The 12,735-nt window shown below is 52.8% G+C and overlaps 1 protein-coding gene across 1 annotated transcript in view; it reads left to right on the top strand.

The window, feature by feature from the left end:
• The window catches only part of LOC132334949 (zinc finger protein 418-like), a 99,230-nt gene that overhangs the window by 27,362 nt on the left and 59,133 nt on the right, over positions 1-12,735 (top strand). The window contains exon 2 of the mRNA XM_059861073.1: positions 2,337-2,342. Within this exon, the coding sequence (XP_059717056.1) occupies positions 2,337-2,342 (6 nt within the window). The remainder of the gene's footprint in view (positions 1-2,336; positions 2,343-12,735) is intronic.

Below are 12,735 nucleotides of genomic sequence, written 5' to 3' on the forward strand. Positions count from 1 at the left end.
GGCAGGCAGCCTGCAGCCAGTCACACCTTGGCCCCTGCTGGCAGGCACTGCAGCCAGGCCTGACAGGCTCTGCTTCCCCTCCCTGCACATCCCTGAGCATTCCCAGGGGAAGATGCAGAGGGAACAGGATGGAAATGACAGAGGGCTGTTGATAGATGTTGGGCCATCTCTAGGTCTGGGGGAAGGGGTTTCATTATGATGGAAAACACCAGAAGAACCAAGAGGTCAGAGAGCTTTCCTCCTTGCTGACTGGCACCAGCTTCCCTGCCTGCCCCTGGGCTGGAGCAAAGACGGTGCTTTTTCACCCCCTCTGCTCTCCAGCCTTGCAGCTGTGCTGTCCCAGAGCACAAGTGAGCATGGTACAGCTGCAGGGCCAGGGCAGAGGATGTGCTGTGCCCGTGAGCCCGGCCTGGCACAGGCACACTGGGCTCTGGGTGCCCTTGGTCAGCAGGAGGTTGCTGAGCTGCAGGGGACTGGGACACCTGCCTGAAGGAGCTCGTGCAGGGCAGGTACAAGCTGCAGGCAGAGCTGTGAGCCCAGGGCTTGTGGCAGTGACACTACTGGGGCTCTGTCTTCATGCCTGTCCCTGTGCTTGCTCTGTCAGCTGGCACCCATCCCGTGCCAAAGGTGCTTTTGTGGGGAGGTTTGAACAGCAGTGCTGAGGCCCTGGCAAGTCTGATCTAAGTGCTGGGATCTGGAGGGTTCATGTTCTGGTCTGGAGGCTTGTTCATAGGGAAGGGTTTAGGACATGGCATGGAAGGGAGGAAACCTTGCAGGGAAACAAAGAGATGCCCTTTCCAACAGCATCCTGCTACCTCTTGGCACTGTTCTTCTCCTGGCTTGGTTGGAGAGGCAAAGTTAGAGAGGAGTTCTGAGCCAACTGATGTTTCTACAGCAGGCCAGAGGTGCAGGATCTCTTTGGGTGCAGCTGTTTTCTCATCTTCCTTTTGCTGCTTAGAGCCAGTTGAAGACTTTGTCCTATTCTCAGACAGTTGGAATATAGAAACCTAGAGGAATGTCCTGTGTTCCCAAGCACCATGTTCTTTAGAATGAACTTAGGAATTGTTTAACAATCATTAAAATTTAGAGTAAAATTGTGGTGGCCTAGGGTATGGGTATGACCTAGTGATACAAGAGCTGAATGCCACAGAGATAGGTTTTGCAAAAGTGCCCCGGTGCCTTTAAAATGTGACATATTAGTAGAACTTAGTGCTCATTTTAGGGTGCAATAGGTAAATCGATGCCCTTGGAGCATCAATTTACCTATTGCACCCTAAAATGAACAATAAGTTTTTCTTCTGCCATGGGGATGGCACTAAATGCCCTGTGCTGAGGCAGTTTCTTTTCCTGCAGGATTATTGCCACCAGCTGGTCTGCATGACATCAAGGGAAAGGATAGTTGTGCCCATCCGGGCCATTGGTGCCCGAGCTGTCCTGGACTTCCCTGCCCAGCTGGATTTCTCCAAGTGTGCAGTCCAGGGCAGCACCCAGAAGACTCTGCTGGTGCGCAATGTCGGTACCCAGGCAGCTCGTTACCAGCTGAGCACCCAGAGGTGAGGCAGCTCATCTGTCCTTGTGCAAAACACCTTTGGGGGACAGCAGAGCTGGGAAAGAGCAGCAAAAGGAACCAGAGCATTGCAGCTGCTGCCCTGCAGCCTGGCTGGAAGGGAGCAGGATGGATGGCATCTGCTCTTGCTTTCTGTGGCCTTGGAGCTTTCTCTGTCCCAGATTTGCTGGAGGCTGCTGGAACATGTTGGTAGCTGGCTTGCACCCTCCTGAGCACAAGCAGCTTCTGAAATGCTTCCTCAGCACTGTCAGCCAAATAGACCCATTCCCTGAGAGGCCACAGGCACGTGGCTTTCCAGTGGTCCTGGAGGGGACCTCTGGCAATCATCTGAGCAAACACACTGCTCAAAGCAAGAGCAGAGTCTGGGGACTGCAAGGTGCCATTGGGAGATCTGGACCTGGCTTTAGATGCCATAGAAGGGAACAAACATATCAATGGACCTAGCTAAAAAGCAGAAGAAAACAACGTGTTTTTCAAGAAAACCCCCTCCGTCCCTTATCTTTTCTGCCTGTCAGTTGCAGTAGTGATTCATTGAGAGGATGGATCTAACAGGGTGAGAAGTGTCTTAAGGAGCAGCTCACAATGAACAGAGAAAAGGCCAAAACTGAGCTTGCCAGCCCCATCTCTTGGCAGTGGTTTTCATTTGGTTATTACAGTGTCAGGGATGTCTCCTGCACAGCTCTTCTATCTGTGGGCTCAGGGAACAGCTTAGTGCTGTTGGCTGAAATTCAGAGGAGTTGAGAGATGACTGCTACAGCAGGAACAGAAGAGTCTGGTGGGTCCAGCCCAGGGTGGGATGTAGCAGGTGAAGGGGCTGAATTGCACTCAGTTTTTTCGGCCTGAAACTGAGTCCTGGACTTGGCTGGATCCTCTTCTCCTGATAATTTGAAAAAAAGAAGACACCTTCTTTCTCAGGCAAGCCCTGAAGTCACCTCCAGGAATGTTCTTCCCATCCTGCCATCTGAGGGCAGGAGCATGTAACAGGGGGCAGGAGTGGGAAGGGAATGGAATGGAAGGGAGTGCTGAAGCCTGGCCAGGGATTCCCCTAACTGGCAACTTCTCTGTTCTGATGAAATTTCTGGCAAAAGACTAAGGGAAGAATCCTGTGCCTTGCCCCCAGCAGGCACTGATCCCCCGAGCCCCAGCAGAGAGCTGCAGCAGGGCTGGCATCAGCCCCGGGGCAGATGCAGGAGCACGTGCACTGATCTGGCTCTGGGGCTGCTGGGGCCTTGTCTTTCCTCCCCTCCCTCCAAAGTCTCACGTCCAGCCCATAAACATTGCTGGCCCAAGGCTTCTCCACCAGCCAGCAGTGATGTTCTCCCCAGTGGCAATGGGAACAGCTCAGCCCATCATTGCAGCAAGAGGTCCTTCATGAGCAGAACCTGAAGCAAGTTCATCAGCTGTCACTGCTGACATGAACAAAGCTCAGCTTGCCAGATGTTCCCTTTGTTTTTGTGTGTGATGCATTCATCACCAAAGTCCCCAGAAGACACTTTGAAGTGACAGATTGACCAGCAGCAAAGCACCAAGGCCAGGAACTTTTGTTTGCTCAGTGGGGCTGTAGAAGAGCACAAAGCCCAGCAGCTGCTGGGCAGAAGCACTTTTCCCCTGGGCTGTCCCTGAGCATCAAAGCACAGAGTCTTGTGTTTGTCAGGCAAGAGCTCTTTACCTGGTGATCAATGCTGATTGCTCCTGGTAAATCCAAAGTGCACCAACACAGTTGCATAATTATTTCCAACACATTGCACAGAGTTTGTCTGGTGGGCCAAGCAAGCAGTTACCAGCCTGCATGACAACCCAGAGTCCCAGACTGCATTGCTGGTAAATACACAGAAACCTCCTGTTCTGTTTCCTTGATGTGCTCCTGCTGATGGTGCTTCATTGAGCTGGGATTGGACCCTTCAGACTGTAAATGGCATCCTCCTTTTGGGTCTTGTTTCCAGGTCACTGTATTGCTCTAATCTGCAGTTGCACTTTTTCAGAGTTTTGATTGCTCCTTTTCTTAGAAAAGGAAGCTCTCATTGAAATGCTGATAAAATGTGTCTTTTTGGCTAAATCAGGATGTTTTCAATGGAAAAGAAACCAAAGAACCACACTGCAACAGTAACTATTCCTTGGTCTTCAGGGAATAGTTCCTTCTCCCTGTCTGATTGCTAGGCTGTAATCTGCCAGGACAGGGAGTGCCCTAACGTTTGCATCTCCTGAGATGAGGTTCATAGGCAGCAGGAAAAGAGAAATTCCTGAGGCAGTCAGTGTCTAGTTGTCATGCAGATACCTCTGAACCCTCTCTGTGCTCTTCAGAAACCATTCTCTGATGGGATTGGTGGCAGTGGGACCCTTGAGCCTCATTGCAGAGAGCTGGATGCAGAGTATGGGGGAGCTGAGGTCATTTTAGCCCCAGGATCTGGTGAGGGCTGGATCTCCTCAGCAGTGGCTCAGTGGCTGTTTCTGATGCTGTCTGTTCTGGCTGTCTTCTGCTGCCTGTGCTTGGTTTGCTCCCTGCTTGCCCCAGGGAGCTGCAGTGAGCTGCAGTGCAGAAGGAATCTCCTGGCCAGGTGTCCCCCCAGCCCTGCTCCCTCTCTCTGTGTTGCAGTCCTTTCTCCGTGGTGCCGGCCACAGGAGCTCTGGGCGCTGGTGACACCGTGCAGGTGACAGTGGGATTTCACCCGCGGGCCAGCGGTGACCATTGGGGCTCCCTGGCAGTGAGCTGCAGCACAGGTGAGTGCTGGGCCCTGCACGGGCACAGGACAGTTCTGCACCATGGCTCCCTGCTGTCCCATCCCCTGCATTCCCTCCAGAGGTACCTCCCCTGCTCAGCTTCACCCCAAAGCAAACTGAGAACTCCTTGGTCTTTAGGGGCTTGAGAAAGTGAATCTCCTCTAACAGGCAGAGATTTTGGACTCCTGTTGTGCTGGGAGTTGCTGAGTGGAGGAAAGAGGATCCCTGATTCTCCACTCCCATGTGGCTATGCCTGGCTGAAGTTTTATTTGATTCCTGGGCAGTGCTGTAGGTGAGGTCTCCATCAGACTCTCTCCAATGCAGTGGATTTCTTGCACACCTCTGTCCCATGTGTGTCTTCTCCCCTGGCTTGCCACAGACCCTTTTTCTCTGTGGCCCTTACACATAGATGTAGTTTCTGTCTAACAACATTTTCAGGTGCTCTAGTTCTTTTTTTTTTGTGACAAACCCAAACAAATTTTTCCCTGTCCCCATTTCCCAGGCTGTTCCTGCTGTTGCAAACCTCTCACATCTGTCTCCCATTTGATTTCTAGACTGAGGAATCCCATTCAGTCTTAATGGAGAAGCTGCTCTGTACTTACTCATCTTTGTCCCTTTTTTATTTCATTTGCAATGCTGCAGCTTGGTTTTTCAGATCAGAACAATATCAAATATTTCAAGACTGATGTGGCTGTGGCTTTGGCCAGGGAGATGATGATGATGATGATGATGATGATTTTCATGGTGTTCATTTTGCAGTGGTTTGTCACATTGCAGAGCCAGGCTGGTTGTGTTTCCTCCCCTGTGTCCCCTCCTGCTGGGGGCTGTCACTTCACTTGTTCCTCTGGGCCTCCTTTTGCTGCCCACCTGCCCCCAGGCATATTTGCTGGTCAGCAACAAGGGATCCAAGGGATCAGGAGAGACAGAGTCTGGTGGGATGCCCAGGGAGAGTCTGGGCAAGGCAGGACTGAGCAGGGCTCCTCAGCCCTGTCACCTGAAGGACTTGGATGCAGAAATCCTGGTGATCTGAGTGGTCACCGGAGCACATGGACCAATCTCCCTGTCCATACTGTCACCTTGGGGCCAAATCTCCACAAACACCCTCAGAAATAAGGTGTTTAAGGAGCTGCTCAGGACATCCCCACATTCTACACACAGAGCTGTCAGGATGGGATAAATGGACTGATCCACAGAACTCCTCATTCAGCTCAAAACTGGGACACTTTCTTCTGTGCCCTGTGGTTTGCTCCGTTCCTTGTGCTTCCATCAGGCAGTGAGCTGAGCAAAGACTCCCCTTTGCTTTGTTCCAGGGGAAGAAATTATCCACACAAAGCTCCACGGAGAAGCTGTGGATGTCAACGTTGGGCTGAGCACAAGTTCCGTGGAGCTTGACAAGACTTTCATCACCATGTCAAGCCACAGAACTGTGTTCATTGAGAACAGGAGTAACATCACAGCCCACTTCCAGTGGAAGGCTTTTCCTAGTGAGGAAGAAGAGAATGAAGAGAAGAGGAGGTTGGTTTGAAAGATGCATTTCAGTGAGATCCATGGCCCAAGAGTGAAACTAACGTTTGGCCTCAGGGGGGCGTTGGTGCTTTTGAAGGGTTAAGGCCAAGCAAACTATCCCTGGCACTGGGGTGTGTGTCCCTGGCCTTCAGGAGCTCAGCACTCAGCATTCCAGTTCCATTGATACTCCAGCCAGGGATGGCATTTTGGGAAGGAAAGGTCGATTGTGATGAGTGGATTTCCTCAGGTTCTCATTGGGCTCTTGTCTCTCTAATCTTCTTCCTACATGACCTGGCAACATCCCTAAACATTTCCTGAATTGCCAGCCCCTTTTTCCAAAGGTGATACACCCTCTTCTTTCCCTTAGTTCCTTCAAAAGCATGGTCCAGGAGAAGATGGCAAAGGTGCCAGAAGACCCCATGCTGTTCTCCCATGACATTTTTTCCATCAAGCCAATGGTAAGTGATAGCTGAGAACCTCATTTTCCTCCTCCTCCTCCTCTTCCACTTGCTCCTCCCAAGCACCCTGCCCCCATCCCCCTTCCCCCGGCTGCAGTCACTGGGCAGATCCTCAGCTGGCCCCATGTGGTGGGAGGGAGGACATGGAGTTTCTGGAGTGGCTGCAGAGCTCCCTGCTCAAAGCATTTGTGCCCTGCAGGCTCAAGGCAGGGCTGGGAGCCTGACAAAGCCGAGCTCTGCTGTCAGGCTCGAGCTGCTCAAGGCACTGTGTGCGTGTCCCTGCAGTGTCACAGGGAGCAGTTATTGCAGGCAGGGGCTCCCCCAACACGTGGGGTTCAGCAGAGGCTGTTGGAGCACTGCCAGCTCACACACTGACCTGAAGCTTGCCATGGTTCCCTGGCAAAAGGAGGTCAAATTCAGCCCAAGGGTAATGCCAGAAATGCCAATCCCCTCCTGTAAGCATGCCTTGCACTATTTCTGAGTCTGCCTTCCAGTGTCATCTGTGAGCCTGGACACCAGGGTGCAAGGTTGAAATGGGCCTTTGGAGTTCTCCTGCACACAGGGACACAAAACCTTTTCCTTTTCTGGTGATGCAAGCAAACTGCCACGTGCTCCCATCAAGCAGAGCCCTGATTCTGAGTGCTGGCATTGTGAGAGATGATGAGTACCTGGTGTGTGCACAGTGCAAAATCCCTTCTCATCTTGGAGTAAAGCCCAGAATAATCCCAACCTCTGCTTTCTTTCAAAACAGCTTAACTAATATTTGCATTTCAAGGAAGGGCATCATGTTCTCCTCTTGGTCACTCCTATGGCCCATCTAAGGCCAAGAGCCACCAGTGCACAGGGGCAGTTGCATCCCACTGTGGCTGCCAGCAGCATGATGTGAGCAAGAGCTTGTGTCAGAGCAGCAGGAATCTTGTGGAGAGTGGGAGCTGATCAGCTGAGCATTGAGAGCTTCCAGCGCTGGGTTGAGCTGGGTTTGGAGGGTTTCCTTGGCTCCTTGGGTGGTTCACTCATCACTGATGCTCTAAACAAAGGCTTACAGGAGTGTGGTTGCAAACAAGCAGTGTGAAGTGTGCAGAGCAATGTTTTGCTGTCTCTCTCTGTTGTAGGAGGGAGAAATCGAGCCGAATTGTTCAGCTGAAATCAAGGTGACCTTCAAACCCCTGGAAGCACTGGAGTATGGAAGTGTGGCTTACTGCAGCATCTCAGGTGCAGCTCCTTTGCCCTGCTTCTCTGCCCCTCAGTGAAGCCATGGTGCAAGCCTGAGCCCACTGGGCTCCCATGGAACTGCTGGGAAGAGTCCCTGGTCAGCAGGGACACCTCCCCCTAGACCAGGAAGCTCCAAGCCCCATCCAGCCTAGCTTGGAGCACTTGCAGGGCTGGAACCTCCACATCTTCCCTGGGGAACCTGCTCCAATCACTCACAGTAAAAAATTCCTTCCCTAATATCTAACCTCAATTTCCTTTCTTTCAATTTCTACCCATTACTCCTTGGCCTGCCACTCCAGGACACCAGAGATGTTTTAAACTCAGCAAAGTGGTGGCTCAAATTGGAAAGCAGCCCGAGGAATGGGTTAGAAATTAGAAGTCAGCCCCAAGGGATATCTCCTGAGGGGAGAGAAGGGTCCAGATCTTCTCCTGCAGCATCAGGAGCTGGTTGCATCCAGCTCAGTGTCAGGCACTAGCACTGAGGCAGCCTGGAAAATGCAGTGTAACAGAGGGAATGATTGCACTGCAATGGACATCTCTCCCCAGGCCGTGAGAGCAGGCTGCCCCTGCAGCTCCGAGGGGAAGGCCAAGGACCCTTGGTTGAACTCAGCTCTCAGACTCTGGACCTTGGGAACGTTTTTGTCAACACCCCCCACGTCTGTGAGGTGAGCAGCAGGACTTGGGATGGATCCTGATGGCTCCTGAGGCAGCAGCAAGCATGCTGGAGCTGTGGAATTCCTGACACCCTGGGCACTTGTGAGCAGGGAATATTTGATGTCCTGCTCAAATCTGGGGGAGGTCAGGAAGGTGTGTCTGTTGTTCCTGAAGCCCCAGTCCCTGCTTTTGGGCAGCCTTCCTTAGGGATCAGCTGGGAGGCTTCCTGCACCACAACCCCTTGGCCCATGAACCCAGCACTGGCTCCAAAAGCTGCATGTTCAGAGGCTTTTGTGGCAGTGCAGACACAAGGTTCCTTTGGCCTGGGCTCTGCAGAAGCAGCTGACACAAACTGGCTGCCTTTGAGCTTCAGCCCACTGCAACAGCTTCCAGGCAAGTGTCTCCTGCTGATTGCTGCAAGGCACAGGAAAGCCTTGGGAGTTCTCTCCCTTGCTGACCAGTCCCTCAGCACACTTCAGCCTTGGTGCATCTCTGGCTCTAGAAAGAGAAAAGTGTTCCTGGGAATAAAGCAAAGCATTTTTCTACCTATTTGCCTCCCGCACAATAGTATCAAGCTTGCCAAAAAAAACCATGAGAGATCAACTGAAGGGGTAGAAAGTGAGGCACTGCATCATGCCAGACATTTTCAAAAGCTTGGCTGGGGAAGAGAAAGACACCCTGAGTTTTTTTACCAAAAGTTGGTGCTGTCTGTACATTTTGATGCTGATGCCTCATTCCCAATGTATTGTTTTCATGGTGTGGGGAAAGGTGAATGAGCAGATGGTGCTGGTGGAGCTGTGCTAACTGGGGCAGCAGCAGCTCTGGGGTGATTCCTTAGGCAGCTGCAATCAGCCCATGTTGCTCTCAGGACCAGCTCTCAGTGAGCTTGGTGATGCTGAGCAGAGGTGCACAGCTCTGTGTCCATGGGATCACCCCAGGGTGAGTGCAGTTCTGGGGAGTTACCTCTGCTCTGCAGGAAAACCCAAAGGCAGAACTTGTCCTGTTGTATCTTTTGACTTCTGCCACTCAGCAGCACAAAGCATCTTCTGCCTTTTCTGGCTGTTCTTGGCATCATGAGACAATAACTCCCAAGAAGGGAAGGTTCCACATGTATTTCCACTTTGCTTTCTTGCTGCTGCAGGTGAAACTGATGAACCAAGGAGCTCTTGATGCTCCCTTCACCTGTATCCCTTCAGCCACCAAGGTGGGCTCCTGCTTCAAGTTTGCACCCGAGGAGGGCATCATTGCAGCAGGAGGGAGCCAGACTGTGCAGATCTCCTTCAGTGCCACCGTGTTGGGCAGCTTTGAGGAAGAGTTCCAGCTCAGAGTGGCTGGATCTCCTATGCCTGCCATCCTGACCATCAAGTAAGGACCCTAGGAGCTGGGTGGGCACATCTGTAGCTGTCTCTGGGACATCCCCCACCTACCTCATGTTGGGCTGGAGCAGAGAAAAAAGGTGTTTCCTGAGGTCTGAATCTGTGCTCTGATGCTGGCACTGCTTTAGTGTGAGGATGCCTCCTGCCCTTGGTGGTGCCTGGGAGCTGGAATGACTCCTCCCTGCAGAGATCTCCCTGTGTCTTGGGCCATGGCAGGCAGTGGGATGGATCAGACTTGGGCAGCAGCTGCTCTGGGATGTCCCACCTGAATGGGCCAGCCAGGCTGATTCTGCAGCAGCAGCAGTGCTTGTAAAAACTTGTGTTAATAATCCATGCCAGGTGGGCAGCAGCAGCCTCAGCTCACCTCTGCCAGCCCTGCTGGGAGGGACAAGCTGTGCTCCCAGCTGCTGTGCACAGAGTGCTCTGGTGCCTCCTTGGCACAGCCAGGAAAGGGCTGAGGTGGGAGTCAGGGAACTGCAGCAGGAACTGTCCCAAGGACTTGGGCATCCTCCCGTGGGCTGGGGCCATGGCAAGAGATAATCCTGGCCCAGCACAAGGGAGAAGGGCTGATCACAGGGGAAGCAGAGCTCAGTCCTCAGAAGCACAGCAGCGTGAGGCCTTGTCCCTGCCAGCCTGAGCCATGTGCTGCTGGGATAATGTAGTGGGAGCAGGAGAGCTGTTCTGGCTGCTCTGCAGCTTTGGAGCTGGGCTGCTGCTGTTGGCAGGCACTGGCTCAAGGCAGTAAAGAAATGGAAGCAATCTGCACTGGATTACACCAATAAGATAAGGGAGAGGGATAAAAAAGAGCAAGGAAGTTCTTACCTAGCAAGAGAAAAGTGGCAAGTAGGTGTGCCCACAGTGGAGAAACAATGATTCTGGCTTTGTTTTTGGAGGAAAAGTGCTGCTTTTGTATTTTGGAAATCAAGAGGGAACCTTTCACCATCAAAGAATTGATTCTCCTCTGTCCCTCCCCAAAAGTGATCAGGGGTGTTTCTGCATAAGCAGCTTTCTCCTTGGGCAAGGGCAGGTGTCTCTTGTTGAGATGTGCAGAGCAGAGCCAGGGGCAGTCCTGTGAACACAACACAAGGCCCAGGTCACTGCTCCTTGAGTTTGAACCAAAAGGCAGAGTGGGCATTGATTGGCAGCAATCATGAAATCAACTGGTGAGTGTTGTGCAGCTTCAAGTGCTGATTTCAGTGGATGTTGGTGACTTTTGGAGTTTGTCTGCTGAGTTCAAGAACAGCTGAGGTGCTGTGCTGGATTCAGGACACCCTGGTTTGGTTGCTGAAGCTGTTGCTCTTGGCTGTGCCAGCTGGTGCACTGCTGACAAGCTGGTCCTTTCCTCTGGGATCCATCTGTCCCCGGCTAGAACTGTTGCTGCTCCTTTCAGAGGATGATTGGGCATGGCCTGGATTCATGTCTCAGAATTCTGTCTGTCATGATTGTGTGGGTCAAACTCTGCTGAGAAAGCTCCTCCATGGGAACAGCAGTTCCAGCTAAGAAGGAGCAAAGCAGGGAACCTGTGGCTGCAAGGGCTGCTTACAGAAGTGTGTGGGGACACCTTTATGTCCATCCCCTTGCAGACGGGGAAACTGAGGCACAGAGCCATGTCTGGGTGTGTGTTCAGGGTCCTTCATGGGACCAGCAACAACCTGGGGGCTTCTCCTGCCTGCCCTGTGCCCAGAGCCCATCAGTGGCTGTTGGCTGCTGGCCACTTGGCTTTAGCTGCCTCCTGTGCACGGGGCCCTGTGCTGAGCCCATGGGGCTGTGTTGGTTGGAAACCCAGGGTGCCCTGAGCCCAGGTTTTGTGCCCCCGAGCCAGGACAGCCGGACCTTTGCAATTCCTTTAACCGAGCCATTTCCTCCTCTGTCCTCGCCCTCCAGGGGCAGCGTCAGTGCACTGAGTTTACACTTCGACCTCCCTGAGCTCGACTTCGGGGACATCTCCTTTGGTGAGTGTTCCCTGGGCTGGGACACAGCCTCAGGAATCTGTGCCTTCCAACAGAACAGCATCCCTCACTCACGCTCTGCCCCAGCAGCCTCTCCAGGCTGTGAACTGCAGGGCTGCTGCTGCCTCAGGTGGCATTTTGCCATTGGGAGATCCAACAGAAGCAAGGAATATAAAGTCAGTGTTTTCTGGTGTCTCTGTGCTGCTTTAAAAGACAGATGTCTGTCAAGGAAGGTGGGAATCTTCCTGCAATGGAAAGATGAGCCCATCCCTCCAAATAATTCTACCTTTGAAATGAGAGGGCTCCCAGGCAAAACTATGGGAAAAGGAATAACAGTTCTTTCCTAGACTCGATCAGGAGAGCACAGATAAGAAGGCAAGAACAGACGTTTCCCAGGCGCCAAGTCCCGTTTTTCCCCTTGAGTGGAGTTCGGGTCCCAGCAGGAGGAGCTGTGGGATCCGGCAGGGCAGTGATCCCCTCCCAGCCGGTGCAGGGAGGGAAGGAGGGAAGGGAAGGGAGGAAGGAAGGAAATGCTCCTTTTGCAAACTGCCAAAGGGCAGGGGGATGTCGGCAGTGCGGAGCAGCAGCAGGCAGGAGCAGGGCAGGCAGGCAGGGTCGATGGCAGCGCTGAGCTGCAGCCAGGGCAGTCCCGGGGCCAAGCACACAACCTCCCGCAGCAGCAGCGGCCGAGCTTCGATCCCCGAGCGGGAGGAAGGGAAGCTCCGCTCCCTGCCCGAGCTCAGCTCCGACTGCACAGCCGCCCCCAGTATCACGCCCGAAATCCCAAAAAACCCCGAAGGGAAAAGCCCAGCCCCAGGGCCAAAAGCCCTCAAAACCCCTCTGCCCCTTTCCAGACCCAGGACATAATTCACTGCAAAGCCTAAACCCAGAACAATGAAGTTCCTGAACTTTGGAAGGAAACTCATTGCCTTTCCTGAGCTGCTTCTTCCCCAGCCTGCATCGGCATGGAGGCACTTGTCAAGTTGCCTTGTGAAGAAATGAAACAAGCAAGGCAACAGATAGAAATATGGTTCTGAAGCAGGAGATTGATCCTGCTGAATCCAATTTCATTCCTAAGGTCTCTCCAGCTGAAGGCAGCTGTTGTATCTTTGCTTCTTTGTGACTGTTGACTGTTGTCTGCATGTGCTGAGCTCAGTCTCATTTGAAGTTTTGACATCTGGGTTTGTCCTTTTTGTGCCTCTCCTACCTCCCTGCTGGAGTCACTGCTGGAGCTGGCAGTGGTCATTTGGATGGGCCCAGAGAAGCTCTGGGCTGCAGCTGCAGTCCCCATCTGT

This window comes from Haemorhous mexicanus, chromosome 16, assembly GCF_027477595.1.
Source record: "Haemorhous mexicanus isolate bHaeMex1 chromosome 16, bHaeMex1.pri, whole genome shotgun sequence".
Taxonomy (NCBI): Eukaryota; Metazoa; Chordata; class Aves; order Passeriformes; family Fringillidae; genus Haemorhous; species Haemorhous mexicanus.